This window comes from Salvelinus alpinus, chromosome 7, assembly GCF_045679555.1.
Source record: "Salvelinus alpinus chromosome 7, SLU_Salpinus.1, whole genome shotgun sequence".
NCBI classification, from domain to species: Eukaryota; Metazoa; Chordata; class Actinopteri; order Salmoniformes; family Salmonidae; genus Salvelinus; species Salvelinus alpinus.
Genome location: NC_092092.1, coordinates 55053336 through 55069667, shown reverse-complemented (window position 1 = coordinate 55069667; position 16332 = coordinate 55053336). Strand labels below are relative to the sequence as shown.

Genomic DNA, 16332 nt, shown 5'->3' with positions numbered 1-16332 from the left:
GAGCCCTGACCTCAACCCCATCGAACACCTTTGGGATGAATTGGAACGTCGACTGTGAGCCAGGCCTAATCGCCCAACATCAGTGCCCAACCTCACAAATCCTCCTGTGGCTGAATGGAAGCAAGTCCCCGCAGCAATGTTCCAACATCTAGTGGAAAGCCTTCCCAGAAGAGTGTAGGCTGTTATAGCAGCAAAGGAAAGACCAACTCTATATTAATGCCCATGATTTTGGAATAATATGTTCGTCATCATTGTATTGCCTATGTAGGCATTTCTCACCACCCCTGCTAAACATAGTAAACACATATTTTCCATGATTTCTCTGTAGCGGTTGTCAAAGCGTTGAACTCCACTGAAATCCAATGAACGTTGTGTCCCAACTGAAAAGTGTGATTTTCCAGAACTGCAGCCTGTACTCTGGGGCGGCAGGTAGCCTAGTGGATAGAGCGTTGGACAAATCCCCGAGCTGACAAGGTAAAAATCTGCCGTTCTACCCCTGAACAAGGCAGTTAACCCACTGTTCCAAGGCTGCCATTGAAAATTAGAGTTTGTTCTTAATTGACTTGCCAAGTTAAATGAAGATAAAATATTCAAATCATACAACTGCATCTGGAGTTTCATTCTGAGCATCCTTCCTCCTTTCAGACACGGTGGAAATGATAACATGTCCTCACTGTGCATCAGTCACTAGAATGAATGCATCACCAGAGGGGTGCATGTAAAATCTAGAGAATGTGAAAACAACTTTAACGTATCCTATGAAACAGGTGACACTTTACAGAGTAAAATATGAATTGAAGTTATCTAACGACACTGACACACAATGAATGTACACCAGGACTACTGTAGATGTTATCATATCAGCCATTTCCTTCGCTGTGATTGGATGTTGTACATGTGTTTCTATACCCAAATCATAGAAAATCAACCACATGAGACAGACCGTACATTTCTCATTTTTCGGTTTATTGTTGGCATTATGGTGTGTTTATGTGGTGTGACTGTGTATGTGTGTATATTAGATTTTACACTGCATGTGTACAACACCTTTCATTATTTGGCCACATTTAGTTTTGTTCTTTTTAATTGACCCTTTTTTGGTTACAATAACACAGAATTACCATGGAATTCAATCTAAATTATTACCACTTTTTTTATTTATAGACATGAATTTCAACTTTCAATATCCAAAGGTGAAAAATTAAATAATCAAACCGGATGAAAACTTGGTTTCACATGAAAGATAAGGCTATTCTGTTTTCATGGTAAGAACGCCGCCAACCTGTAAGACCCTCCCAAGCCTTCTACAGCACTTTAAGCAGCGTATGGACCTCTGTCTACACACAATAGGAAACCCACCGAATAGATAGCATACCTTCAGAAAAAGTATATATTGATAGATTTATATATAGATTTATATTCATGTTGAAGCTTTTTAAAAGAGTACAGTTAACACTTCTCACACATTATATAAACTACTGAACAGCTTAGAATTCAAAGGCGAAGCCCATCACTGTCCAGACTCACTATGTTGTGAAAAAAGCAAAAGCAGAACTTTAAAAAAAAAATCACAATCTTTCCTTATAAAGTTGAAGTACTGTAGATCTGAGGAGAAGACACCTGACCACACAAACTGAATAGAAAAACAGTCAAGTCTAAAACAGTGGTATTGCATTTAAAATGCACAAAGATCTCCTGTACAACTGGCTTCTGCTGTGAGTATAAACATCTAAAGGGCTGTGACGTCGTTGTTCCGTTTCCTGTCTTTTTTTGTTGTTATTTTTTCTGTTTTTTTTCTCTTCTTCTTAAAAGATGTACATTAGTGCTGTAAACAGGCACACACAGATCAGAGAGGAGAGATCCGCCTCCTCCTCCTCCATCGTCCTCCATCGTCCTCCCCCCTCGTCCTCCTCCTCCGTTCTCGTTCTCCTCCTCCCTTGTTCTCCTCCTCCTCCCTCGTTCTCCTCCTCCTCCTCCCTCGTTCTCCTCCCCCTCTATTAGTTCTGTTTTCAACTCTGTCTCAGTCCTGCTGAGAGCGGTGGGGTCCTCGTGTAGAGCTGTCTGCCTGTCCTTCTCCTAACCGTGTCTCTCTGTCCGTCCCCACCACTTCCAACCCCTCCAGAGTCCCATAGATAGTAATATCCAAGGCCGGCAGTGTTCCAATAGAATTCCGGAGGGAATGTTGTCCACAGAGTTCCGTGTTCCGTAGGAGGAATGTCAGTCAGACGTGGTACAGCTAAGGAAATGGAACTTGATGCTCTATTTAGTTTTTGTCGTTTTGACTGATTGCGCAAAGTCATGCGGTCTCTGGTATGTCCACGCGAAAGGAGCTAGCAAACCCTTTTCCTCGCTGCAAGCAGAGAACACATGCTGATTAGGGGTCAAGTTTGTCTGCGAGAGAGAATGGATTACAGACAGTGCATCTACAGCAACCTTCATTTATTTACTCAGTGTTGTAAGACAGTCAATGAAACAAGGTTAGGAAGATTAGGAAGCCCTTTCATTCGTTCTCTTGTAGAATCATTTCAATCCGCTCAGTGAAATCACTCATGGATAATGCGTGGGAATATGGGTCTGCGTCTCTGAATTTATTGCACGCCCAATTTATTTAGGATAGCAACAATGAGTCTTAACTCAAAATGGGCCACGGCCGACATAGGAAAAAATAGAGCTACCCCTCCCCCCATACCCCTTTCCCCCTCCGCATGACAGCTCAACAATCCCCCAGCTAGCAGCGGGTCTATGTCATCTCTGTTTGATTAGGGTAATGACCGACCCGGAATCCGCCACAGGGCCTCGCCTGGGCCGCCGTCTCTGGCTACAAAGGGCTCTGTGTGTCCGGATTACTTTATCAGATTAGGGAAAGACACAGCCTCTTAGTATCATGAGACTATCCCCCCTATTCCCACCTGTTATCCCCTTACCAGACCCCCTAACAGACATCCCCTAAACAAGGAATGTCTTGTGGTGATTAACTCTACGACCATGTTTAGTTGATGAGACAGAGAGGAGGAGGAGGGGGTTTAGACAGAGCGGAAGGTGCCATCTTTATCTTTATGGAGTCTCTACCTCATCTGTATTCATCAGAGGTAGTGCTTTGATACAAATATAAATGCTGGTATGCCTGTCAAATGTTTTCCCTTTTGCCGCATGCCGCGGCTGTGTATTGCGGTAGTAGGTGAGACAGCGTGACTCCAGCAGTTTGAACATTTTGAGCGTGTTGTGTAGAGAGATGAAAGAAACGGGGAACACTTAAGGCGGCACTTGACAAAATTATAATTAAGCATTATCACCAAATTGCAGTGATGAGTATGCTTCTCTTTCTGCCCTTTCAAAGGGGAGTTTCGAAACAGAAATTCCTTATGGAAATATGCCTCTTCTTCCATCTGCTTTCCTCAATTATCTAAAACGGTTTTAATCCTAGGAGCTAGAGTAATACCATCAGATGAATACGAACGAGAGGGTAATCTCTTAGCCTCTATTCTTTTAAACAGATTAAAAACACTCCTTTTTTTTCATTCCCTTTCTGAGCGAGGGAAGCAGCTTGTACGCGAACACATCCATCTCCCCATAATGAGACAGAGCTATACATCATGTCAACGTCTCAGCGATGTCAAAGCGCTCTTATGGATCCCAAACTGTACTCTAATTGATCATGGCACATTTAATTCAAAAGGCACATAGATGGGGCTGCTGGTGGTGGAAGGAGGGATTGAATTGATATGGAAAACTGTGACGGAGGATAAGATCGTCACAGATAGAGAGAGTGATAATGAGGATGTGTGAAAGGAAGAGAGAGAGCTAGTTCAAGTCTGACAAGGGGGGTGAATTAGATGGGTCAGTGGACTTGAAATAATTTCATGGCACTTCGAGCCAATGGGGGAACAATGTAATTAGATTTTTTTTTTGTTGTATTGTTCAAGTCAATCAATCGTCAGATCAGGTTCGGTTGGTTGAGAGAGTAGAGCGGGTTAGCTACAGAGCTGCCGTGCAAATCGGATACTCACTCAAATAGGCAGGTTTGTAAGGCGCTCGCGTGCTAGACAGAAGCGCCTCAAACTCTTTCCTCTCTAGCGTGGCTTGGTTGGCGTGGGTGGCATGGTGGTGGCTGAGGTGGAGGTGGTTTTTGTGGTGGTTTTGGTAGTGGTTTTGGTAGAGGTGGCTGAGGGGCGTCTCTTTGCCAAAGGTGGAGAATGACTTATCGCCCGTTTGCTCTTGGCTTTCAAATACCTCAGTGTCGGGCACGGAGTCCATGCCTGGCACGTGCAGGTTGCTGCGGTAGTCTGCCGCCTGGCGCCCGTCGGAGGGCACGAAGGAGGGCATCCAGCAGCGGTCGGAGTGGCCCAGAGCCTTGCACTCCTCTGTGCAGTTAGAGAAGAGATCAGCGCCTGGGAAGTGAGGGAGGACAGAAGAAGAGGGGGGAAGGAGGGAGAGTGGAGAGATAGTGGTCATAAAGGGCACACTCCGTTCATATTCAAACAAGGTAAAAAGGAAGCAGGAGAAACAAGCACACACACACAAACACAAGCTGCTGTGTGTGTGTGTGTGTATGTGTGTGTGTGCGCATGCGGGTGTAGACTCAGATATCTTATTCCTCGTCACATGGTTCTCTCTTTCACCATATGAGATCAAAGCCAGCCCCCATCTAATGAAACAGCAGTGTACGTGGTGAGAGATAAACTCTCAGCCTCGCTGCACAGCAAAAACACCCTAGGAAGCCCAGCATGCACAGGGAAAGGTCAGAAGGTCTTTCTACCCGCGTCTTTCTACCGATACACTAGAGAGATTCAAGCAAAAACAGCCCTTTGTCAAAACCAACCAAGACTTCTAAAATACACAGTAAAGTTGTACATGCAATACATGATACTTCAAGTTCTAAGAGGGATGCGTATTCATGTATTATGTACGATGTGTATTGTATTTATTAGAATTTTTTTGCCATTTGGAAATAGAGAAACAGGCTAAATTCATTGAATCATTGGCTGAGGTTGGAGGTTGAGAGATCAGTAAAGGGATAGTATTTTCCTGTCCCTCTATGGTAGTCTCTCTCTCTGTGATCTCTCAGCAGGTCTGACTGGTCACGCTGAGTGAGAGACGTGTTTATAACCATTAACACCACACTACTACACTCTCAGAGCTTATTGTGACCAAGCTATTGGATCATGGAAACCACGGGCTCAAAATGATTGGATTTCCTCGGTTATTCACATCCTTTCAAACTGGCCATGCAATTACATCAAATGAATGATTGCAAGATCAACAACTGTTGAAATAAACCAGAGTCCATCAGCATTCTGTCAAAGAGGACGTTCATTCTGAGGTTATTCTTCATGAATGTGCAAGTGAGCCCATTAAGAGGACCACAATGGAAATAAGTCCCCGACTTTATTGTGTGTTATCCTCGATGATTTTATAAATGTGAATGTATGGCTTTTAAGTTTTTTGTGTGCTTGTTTTTTAAAAATGGTCGAATTAATAAACTAAATTAAAAGCCCGTGAATAACAAATCAAATCAATGTATGATTCAATTCGGATAGATACTAATATTTTGGGATTAAGCAAAACCAGGGTTTTTCCAAACTTAATCTGTATCAGTCGTAGTCCATGGTTTAGTCTACGTTTTTAAGTCAAACATACTGTAAGTCCTTTGTTGTGTGTGTCTGAGTAAAACCCAAACTGCTCACCAACAGTATCCTCAGATAATCCTATGATATAGACTGATTAAGCTTCAGACTGCTGTGTGTGTGTGTGTGTGTGTGTGTGTGTGTGTGTGTGTGTGTGTGTGTGTGTGTGTGTGTGTGTGTGTGTGTGTGTGTGTGTGTGTGTGTGTGTGTGTGTGTGTGTGTGTGTGTGTGTGTGTGTGTGTGTGTGTGTGTGTGTTCGTGCGTGTGTGTGTTTCCACGGGTCAGCATAGGAAGAATTTGCTGTTACAAAGAGGATTAATTTGGCTCGGCGTCGTTAACCTCTTGGGAAAACGCAGAGGTTCCTAACGAGAGAGTTTGTTATTAAATATTAACAAACACCATAAATACACCATCACGTTGAGTGTCAGCACAGAAAGTTAAGTTTGACCTATGACATTATGTATCTACTAATAGAGACTCCATACGCAATAGATCAATGAGTGGTTTCGGTAACACTTTATTTGGATAGTCCATCTGTAGATGCTCTACAGACTATCTACAGACTATCAGTAACATTTCAACTAACTATCTACTAACCCTGACTTTAACCCTTATCCTAACCCTAAATGTCACCATAACCCTTATTCTTAGCCTAACCCTAATCCTAACCTTAGCCAGCAGTTGCTTATCAACAGATAGTTTGTTGATAGTATGACCACCTGTAGAGGATCTACAGATGCACTATCCAAATAGTGTGGCTGTGTTTTCTACCATACATTTACCACTCATTTCAGTGGTACCTGCACTTCTTTAGATAATCACCAAAGCAATGTAACAATAACCTGTGACCCTGGATACTGAACATATTTCCATATCCAACAATCACACGACGAGGCTTTTGAATATGAATTTCGTTTGCATTTTAAATAGGGCCCGTGCTCTGGCATTTAGAGTCTGGAGAAGTGATAAGGCACACACACACACACACACACACACACACACACATACACACACACACTCCGAGGGAAGCGTCTCCGCTACAAAGCCAGATCAAGACTTTTTGATATTTCTTGACATTTTAGCAGATTAGATGTTCCCTGAGGCACATTAGGTGTATCTTCAGAAGAAAAAAACTACGAAAGGAAAAACACCACTGTGTATCGAATTGACCTGTCATCATAAAGCTGAAGGTTTATTAAAAGATGTGAATGAATATCCACATTATTTCTGGGCCGTAGTACTTTAACGATTTTACCGATCAAACATGAGAAAAGAATTACAGCCCCAGTCGAAGGCTATATAGTACATCAGTCTGACTTTAATATGCACTGAAAGCACTGTGTCAACACGTCTCTCCCTTATTCAGAGAGAGAGAGAGAGAGAGAGAGAGAGAGAGAGAGAGAGAGAGAGAGAGAGAGAGAGAGAGAGAGAGAGAGAGAGAGAGAGAGAGAGAGAGAGAGAGAGAGAGAGAGAGAGAGAGAGAGAGAGAGAGAGAGAGAGAGAGAGAGAGAGAGAGAGAGAGAGAGAGAAAGAGAGAGAGAGAGAGAGAAATGAAGATTGTTCAAGGGAGAGAGACTGTAAATGCACTGACCCCCTACTTTATTGTGTACGTCTCTATCTTCTGATTCTGCATGGCTCTCGCGCAGGGCAAACAGCAGTCTTGATAATAACCTTCATTTGGTAATTGGTATGCAGAGGTCTGAAAATGAATTACTGATCAGCGAGCTGTTACCACAGCGATAACGTGAACCGCAGGCCTAAGGAGGGATTCGCCACGGCAACTGGGGGAATGGGGAGGGGGAAAGATGGAGAGGGGGATATTGAGGTGGGAAGGAATGTAAATTCCAAAGTTCCAAAACAGTATGGTGACAATGTTTCCATAATAACAGTCTATATAAGATAAGCTATGTCATCTCTGATACCAGAAGAGTACTCTACTTATTCCATCCAATATCAACAAACCTATATTCACCTAAATGATCACCATTTTCAATGACAATCACAGTGCTATAGTTACCCTATGGTTCACCCTGTCCTCATTACATTTGGGAATGTTTCATGGAAAATGAAACATGTCATTAAGAAAAACCATGAGGTTTTGACATGTCAGCAAACTCAATTATCACTTATCAAATAAGCGCAGTGATTTCCAAGAGTTGTGCAAGCAGACGATGCTAAGCCACGCTATCAATTATCCTAATCAAACAAAGACTAAATGCACAGCAATTAATCTCTTTAAAGACATTAAGCTCTCTGATAATTCCATAACAAAGCAACAGTAGCCTATTGCCATACAAGGATACTCAAAGTCAAACGCAAAGACAGCAAAGTCCACTCAATACCACACCATGGAGTCAACACTTAGCATTAGGAGTCTGGTCAAGCCCTCCATGAAGTAAATAAGGGTTCTATGAACAAGGAAGTATAGCTCCTGTAGTCTCTGTATCGAAGAAGCTAATACTAGCCTGTAGCATCTAATATGGCTAAAACGTATGTAGAAATCAACCACCTAAATAAATGCCTTTTGTTAAACGTCTGTGTATATCCACAGGCTTACAATAGTGGCATTGTTATTTCTAGACATGGCTCATTTCGCATGATGTGGGTTCACCCTCTGGGCTGACCATGTTGCTATCTAAAAAACCATAGGCATTGACACACACACACACAGACGCGGCTGGACCAAAGCAATCACACGGATTAATGAAGAGATAACGGAATTCATAGCTGAGAAGACCGATTGTAAAAACCCGGTATGTGATCCTTTAGGTAGAGCAGATAAAAGCTGACGGGCAATCAGGAATGCGGTCAGTGCGGTGGTACGGGCCTAGGGCGGGCGGCAGCACCCAGCGCAGTCAATTAATCAATCGTTTGTTTGTCTGCGACCGCAACTTATTTGGTCCCGTTCCCACACCAGACCGCACCGCCCAATGACAAGCCTACCGGTCCTCGTTATGAATTCCGTCACGTTTCCGTCATGTGGTCCCTAGCAGCGGACCCACCCTCATTAACGACCTTGCATTTTTACTAACAACAGGCTTAAATTCAGCAGAACGTCATTGTCTCAAAACATTAACGAGATTGAGCTACAGCCAGGAGAGCGAATGCACATTCACAGGAGACTAAAATATACAAAAAACAGCCCACTGTTATAGTTGTATAAACCAGAAGAGTTAGAAAAACACTATAGGCAATATTTTATAAGTCCTAAGCACATTTTCAACATTTGAGATGGAGAGAATGAGGATGGCACGACTAGTCTGGAACTCTGAAAGCAGCCGATATTCGTGCAGCTCATAATGAGTCGCTTACATTTCAGCACCACAATGGGAAGAGAGCAGTGGTGATGACAGAGAAACGGCAGCCACAGGAGCTGGATGACGAGAGAGCAACAAGCCGCACAACCAGCCAAGAACTAACAAGGGGACAGTGGTGGATGAACTTACCCGTAGAGTGACCTCGATTGGTGGCGTCATGGTCACTGTCGCCCTGTTCGCTGTCACCGTGACCACTGTCTTTAGAGCTAACGAGATCCGCTTCTTGGAAAGCCGAACTGGGCACAGAATAGGGGAAGAATAAAGAACATTGAAGACTGAAGTGTATTGAAGATAGTGGTGGGCCTCATTTATTTTCAAACGTATGTAAAAAATAATACAAAATAAAAAGTTGACCAAAAAATGACGCAATGTCAATATCACAATCTTCATCGTCATCATAATTCATTATCCTGCACTTCATTGTCATCATAATTGATTGGGAGTGTATTCACAGGTGGGCAGCGCCAGAAAGAAAACCATTCCTAGGTATTGAGTCTTGTTGGCATGCTTGTGGTTTGTAGAGTCCCTCCCCTCTGGCATTGAATGGCCACTCTAAACAACACTCTCAATCACATCACTCGCAGGGCACCAGGTGTGCGTGCTCGTGCTCCTTACCTGTTCACACGCCGAGGTCTGTCCACCAGGTAACTGAGTTCGGCTCGCTGATGTTTGGTCTGAAAGAGATAGGCGGGACATTCCTGTGTTTGGGACGTGTTGGTATTTGATCATCAAAATAGGATGTTCATGAGAACACAAAATAACACTAATTAAATCTGGTAAAGGGAAGGGGGGTACCTAGTCAATTGTACAACTGAATGCATTCAACTGAAATGCGTCTTCCGCATTTAACCCAACCCCTCTGAATCAGAGGTATATATTATATATATATATGATATATAAGATATATGATATCTTATTGATATTTGACGTTAGATTTGAAGTGATGTTCTCATCTAGGCCTATATTTTGAGAGGTGCCGTTTTAGGCCTCCTACCCGAGAGCATAGATAGATACCTACTAATACCTACTGCCAGGGAGAAAATTAAGTGGTGCACCTATTCAGGCTGCCGCAACTATAGACAGATCTTTGTTTTAGTGCGACTCAGCACGATCGTGACTGGTGTGCGTAATGTGTGTGTTCTGACAAGGGACATGGTCATTGCGCAGACAACAGAAACACAGAAACAAACACACACACCAGCCTTCAAGGCGCCCATATATTAGCCTCATTTATGCTTATCTTATTCCAAATCCAGCCTACTTCAAAATCACTTCTGAGCAGAACATAAACATGCAATCATTACTATTGCAATGATAATCTATCTCCCGCAGGACTGCCAACCGCAACATGTCAGCAACTAGCAATCATGTTCGGTTGAATTGCCGTTCCGGAAATTAATTGCAGGATATGCAGGATTATGTATTATGGAAAATAACAAACATATTTGTAGAGGACTCTGTTTAAACAATGGGGTGATGCAACATACAGGAAGTTATCGTCAATTTTAGGGATGCTTAATTAATTAACTTCCCTGGCAATGCGTAATGCATCTTATTTTTTATGACATTTTATCTACATACTAATAGCAGCAGTGAGGATGTTTTTAAACAAGCATATGTTTGCGGTTATCTCAATCTATATGCAATATACTGATAGCAATTACATGCTGTGGGTTTTTGGGGTTCGAAGGTATGAGAGGACTCTTACCTCGCTTGATAAAATGCTGCCGTTTGATATGATGTCGGGTTGCTGGTCAGTGTACCCTGTCACTATGGCCCCGCACGGGTTGTGTTCCGTGTCTGTGCTCCTAGATGGGCTACACGGCTTTAGGAACATGAGGTCGGTTTTGGCAGACTCCGGTGTCAGACATACCTGGTAGCAATAGTTCTGGTTTTGGTGGTGAGAGCCGAAGCTCCCGGACTCTTCCACGGGCACTTGGGCTGTACCGGCACCGGTGACGTTGGCACTCTGCACCAGCATGATATCAGACTTGCTGAGCTTTTTCTTGCGGGCTCGCGCATGCCTGCTGCAGCATGTGGCGCACCCGAGGCAACAATCACTGGTGAGGCACGTGTAGATATTTAGCTTTTTGTCCTTCTGGCAGCGCACGGCCAGCACGATCATAGCCAGGAGGAAGATGAAGGAGACAGAGCCCAGGGCGATGATGAGGATGAGGGTGAGGTCCAGAGTGGTCTCCTTGGACTTGGCGGTGCCCCTCTCCCGGTGGTCCTCCACCACGCTGTCCACCAGCACCACGAACACACTGGCGGTGGAGGAGAGGGGTGGCTGGCCGTGGTCCCTCACCTCTATCAACAGGTCATACATCTGGTTCGGGTCCCGCTTGGTTGAGACGCGCCGGGCAGTGCGCAGCTCTCCTGTCCTCCAGTCCATACGGAACATGCCGTTCTCGTTCCCCCTCTGGATGCTGTAGGAGAGCCGTGCGTTCTCGCCGTCATCTGCGTCCATGGCGACGATACGGGTCACCAGGTAGCCAGGCTCAGCGGAGCGGGGCAGCGGCTCTCTCGCAGTGCCATTTTTACCCAGAGGAGCAATGACTGAGGGAGGGTTGTCATTCTGGTCTACGATGATCACTTTGACCGTGGCGTTCGAGGAGAGCTCGGGGCTACCTGCATCTTTCGCCTGAACCGTGAAAGTGAAGTCTTTAAGCTGCTCGTAATCGAATGATCTGAGTGCGTAAAGGTAGCCCGTTTCCTCGTTGATTGACACATATGTTTTCACAGACATACCCTGAATATCACAATCCATTATGGAGTAACTAATTAGAGCGTTCTGTCCAACGTCTGGGTCCAAAGCTGTCACAGCGTGGATATAAGCTCCTGGCACATTATTTTCAGTCACATACACATCATATATGGGCTGCGTAAACGTTGGGGCATTGTCATTTTCATCCGACACTTGCACTTTGATTGATTTACTGGTTGCGAGGGAAGGGCTCCCTGTATCCTTGGCAACTACAGTCACTGAATAAGAGTCAGCATTCTCCCTATTTAGAGGTCCGTCTGTTACAATGGTGAAATAGTTCCTAAAGGAGGGTTTGAGTTTGAACGGGACATCACCGAGGATTTCAACATGAATCTTTCCGTTTTCCTCGGCATCTTTGTCCGTCACGCTCAGCAGGGCTATAACGGTTCCTGTGGCTGCCCTCTCGCTCACCGACTCAGTCACGGTGCTAAAGGTGATATCAGGAGCATTATCATTTACGTCTGTCACTTTCACCAGAACTTTACAGTGTGCAGCCACGGCATTGGGTCCAAGATCTTTCGCCTGAACGAATATTTGATATAAGCTGCTCTCTTCAAAATCCACCTCGCCGCACACCTCGATTCGTCCAGTGCGCGCGTCTATGGCGAACAGATCCTTGACGCGGCTGGAGATGTGGTTGCTGAATGAATACACTATCTCCCCGTTCTGCCCCTCGTCCAAGTCGGTGGCGTTCAGTTGGATAACGAGGGTCCCCACCGGTGCGTTCTCCTGAAGGCTCACCGAATACACCGGCTGGTCAAACACGGGCACGTTGTCGTTAGAATCCAGCACTTTGACCACCAGCAGAGCAGTGCCTGTCCGTGGAGGCTGCCCCCCGTCTACCGCAGTTAGCACGTACCTGTGGGCCGCCTGCTGCTCCCTGTCCAGCGGCTTCTCCAGCACCAGCTCTGCGAATTTGTTCCCGTCGGTCTGCGTCTGCACATCCAGGTAGAAGTAGTTATTGGTGGTGATGTCGTATGTGCGCAGCGCGTTGGAGCCCACGTCCGGATCGAATGCACTCTCAAGAGGGAACCGGGTACCGGGGGTAGCGCTCTCTGAAATCTCCACGGTGATGTCGGTCTCGGGGAAGCTGGGCGGATTGTCATTGATATCCACGACCTCTATCTCCACGCGGAACAGCTCGAGTGGGTTCTCCAGAAACACTTCAAGGTGTAATAGGCAGCTGGCACTCTGCTTGCAGATCTGCTCCCGGTCAATTCTTTCGTTGACGAACAGAATCCCGTTCTCCATGTTCACTTCCAGGTACGGCGTCCGCGAGCTAGGCACCACCTGGAAGCGCCGCGAGGCGATTTTGGTCATGTCCAGTCCAAGGTCCTCGGCGATATTCCCTACGAACGTGCCGTGATCCGCCTCCTCTGGCACAGAGTAGCGTATCTGTGAGACCACTCCATTTGTAATACACAGAAGAAGGAATAGCACAATCATCGCCAAAGAACAAGTGTACTTTGGAAAAAATCTTATCCTTTTTTATTTAACGCGTCAATTCCCATTACCATTAGTCCAAGGAAAGTCCCCAAAATGTATAAGGCTTTGGGAGAAAAAAAATGGTATTTTAGTAGTCCCGTCAACCGTGGACCATCTTTGTGATGGTTAATGCAGGTCTGATTACACCCAAAACCCTGTCTTCACTGCCAAATCAACAAGCTCTGGGCTACTTCAGATGCGTCCGTTTATGGCAGCAGTGCACATTCCAATGATGCGCAGTGCTATTTAAGTGATGAGGAGATTACTCTAAATGCATATATCAATTTTAAAACATCATAATCCGTATCATGCACGTAATCGATGCATTTTGTCATGAGCTTTTTCTAATTATGCCTATTCACAAACAGACACTGTTGTCTGACTTTCTCTCTCTCTCTCTCTCTCCGTGATATCTGCTCCTTATAGCGCACACACTGCTGCGGTCTCCTCTCCGACAACTGAATGCTGTTCACTCAACTATTCGCTTTTTCCGCAGCGCACCTACTCTACCAGCCAACGGGATCTTCGGGCACCAGCAGAGATCACTCCTCATTGGACGTTTGGGACGTCTGTTAACAGTGGACAGCGCTCTATGTGATGTGACGCTCCCCGCCTAGTTGCTGGTTCGAGCTGAATACCTAACGAGGAAGATACATTTGAAAGAGGGGAGGAAGTTTGGGGTTTTATTGTTTTTAACTAAACCACAACGCACCATTTCTTGTTTTTTAGGAAAACGTAACACAATAATTAATTACATGATTGTCATTGATTGATGTGTAGACTATTTGTTTGAGGATAATGTATGGAAATGCGAGATGAATAGGCCAGATATGAGTCAATCACGTATATTCTGATGAGGCGTGTACGCTCCACAGTGTGAGTATTCCTCATGCAGCCAACAGCCTACTCCTTTTTAACTGCGCTCACACTAAACAGGGATACTTGTTTGCAATATTTCTGAGCCTCTATCGACACAAGGTGTAAACCACAGACCTTACACGTCCCCTAGCGGCCAAGAGAGAAACATCAAATACAGTTCACCGGTTCAAATCTCGCCTAGTATGACATAGGTTACACATATCTTATTTTCATTTTTGTGTGTTGTTTCCTTTGTTACGATGTGCTGATAAAGCTGGATGAAAAAGATCCCACATCACAGGAGCTGTCCGTGACGTCAGACAGTACCAAAACGCACATTCACAGGCAAGACATACAAAAGAAAGTGATTCATACACAAGACAAATATATTGTAACTTAAGTGGAAACTGGCCTGGAATAGTGCACATGCTTGATCTAAAGTGTAGTGCATTATTAGATGATCAATGTAGGAATTCTATTGAAATCTAATCTAATCTAATGAAAAAAAAGGAACAAGGCCACATGTTAATGTTATAGAGGGGAGTATGTGCACCGGCCTGGATGGACTGAATGGAGTGCTATGTCTGAGATCTAACTTTAGAGTGCCCATTGTGGTGAGTGGTACACTGATGACGCATCACATATTGTGAGGCATTGGTTACTATTCTGGATGTACTTTTACTTCTAATTAAATAAAATGAATTCATCCCAATACTCTTACACAACAGCCTTTTCCTGTGTGTTTTTATTTGCTATCACCGATTTGAAAGGACTTGATAGATTGCTGGCAGTCTATGGGGGTCTCTCTCTCTCTCTCTCTCTCTCTCTCTCTCTCTCTCTCTCTCTCTCTCTCTCCCTCTCCCTCTCATATAAAGCCCTCATAAATATGTCATATAAAAGTATTCATTGCCTGGTCCTCAGAGGTCTGTGTTTCTAAGGATTGTACTGAAAAACAGTTAATGACTTGGTCAGTGTTTGGAGTGGGGTAAAGTTGCCCCTGGACACTGATCTGAGCTCATTTTTGTATTTCTCTCCCCTATGTTTTAAGGTTAGGAATGTGGCAGGGTAAGCTGATCCTAGATCTGTGCCTGTGGGCTGATTCCACCCAGAGCCATTCCAGTGGGCATGGACTGATGAACACAGGTGATAAGAGGGGGACCCTGTTCAGGCTGCCAGAGACCAAGAGCTCCCCCTAGTGAGCAACAACGCCACTACACCCTTTCTCCCCCTTTTGCACTACTTCCTCTTATTCTCATTGATCCAAAAAGGGGACATTTCAGATTTCCTGCATGGGCTCCAGCAAAGGAACCTACCACACATTTTAGCAGGCAATTGGCAATTGCCAAAGCAATTGCAAATTGCAAATCATGATATGCCACGGGAGGGTCAACATCAGTTGCATCCAAGAGGAGATCTTCTCCTAAAATCAAGTCACATCAAACTAGGAGAGTCTATCCGACGTGCTGCTGTACACTCTCATAGACAGGGGAGAGTGCTACAAGTGTGTGTGTTTGGGGGGGGGGGGGCTCCATTAATGTTTTAGAACATTTACTGATTTGAATATAAATCTGATTATCTCTTCCTCTCTCTCTGTTCATAGGAATGGAAGGCAAAGCCTCTCTCCTCAAACGGTGTTTTATGGCCGGAAAATAACCTCAACTGTGTTGTCAATGGCTCCTGTTCAATGTTGAGGATGTACTACTTTAACAGCATGTGGCTTTCTACCTTTGAAGAAATAGCTTGCTGACAGTGAGGTGATTGTTGCCTTTCTCAACGGATATCCACTCCACTGATATTCATTGACTTGCTTTCTTCATCGGCTGTGTAAGACACAATACAGGAAAAAAGCTTTTTTACTGCCACTAGTTTCTACGAAACCATTGTTTGTGCGGTACCTGAGCCGTGCTCAATCCACCACTCCCTACGAGCTACAACATACAACACAATCCACCACTCCCTACGAGCTACAACATACAACACAATCCACCACTCCCTACGGGCTACAACATACAACACAATCAACCACTCCCTACGGGCTACAACATTCAACACAATCCACCACTCCCTACGGGCTACAACATACAACACAATCCACCACTCCCTACGGGCTACAACATACAACACAATCCACCACTCCCTACGGGCTACGGGCTACAACATACAACACAATCCACCACTCCCTACGGGCTACAACATACAACACAATCCACCACTCCCTACGGGCTACAACATACAACACAATCCACCACTCCCTACGGGCTACAACATACAACACAATCCACCA

At 44.7% G+C, this 16332-nt stretch overlaps 1 protein-coding gene across 3 annotated transcripts; it reads right to left on the bottom strand.

The window, feature by feature from the left end:
* Positions 1 to 945: 945 nt before the first annotated feature.
* LOC139581236 (protocadherin-10-like) lies at positions 946 to 13717 on the bottom strand. Of its 3 annotated transcripts, none has more exons than XM_071410791.1 (5): positions 10650 to 13717; positions 9557 to 9615; positions 9071 to 9177; positions 4231 to 4388; positions 946 to 2350 (listed from the first exon to the last, which is right to left on the bottom strand). In XM_071410791.1, the coding sequence occupies exons 1-5, from the start codon at positions 13149 to 13151 to the stop codon at positions 2297 to 2299; spliced, it is 2880 nt and encodes a 959-aa protein (XP_071266892.1). In that variant the 5' UTR covers positions 13152 to 13717; the 3' UTR covers positions 946 to 2296. The 3 variants fall into 3 exon arrangements, with proteins under 3 accessions (XP_071266892.1, XP_071266890.1, XP_071266891.1); XM_071410789.1 differs by having other exon boundaries at positions 1766 to 2350; positions 4008 to 4388; XM_071410790.1 differs by having other exon boundaries at positions 1766 to 2350; positions 4008 to 4388; positions 10815 to 13286.
* Positions 13718 to 16332: the final 2615 nt, after the last annotated feature.

Excerpts from the sequence above, each read along its gene's own strand:
- LOC139581236 (XM_071410789.1), bottom strand. The coding sequence starts at position 13,151 with ATGATTGTGCTATTCCTTCTTCTGTGTATTACAAATGGAGTGGTCTCA. Across the intron at positions 4,389-9,070 it reads CAATCGAGGTCACTCTACGG|GCGCTGATCTCTTCTCTAAC; the intron begins GTAAGTTCATCC and ends CTCACTTCCCAG. Across the intron at positions 2,351-4,007 it reads TTACAAACCTGCCTATTTGA|CGAGGAAAAGGGTTTGCTAG; the intron begins GTGAGTATCCGA and ends CTCTGCTTGCAG.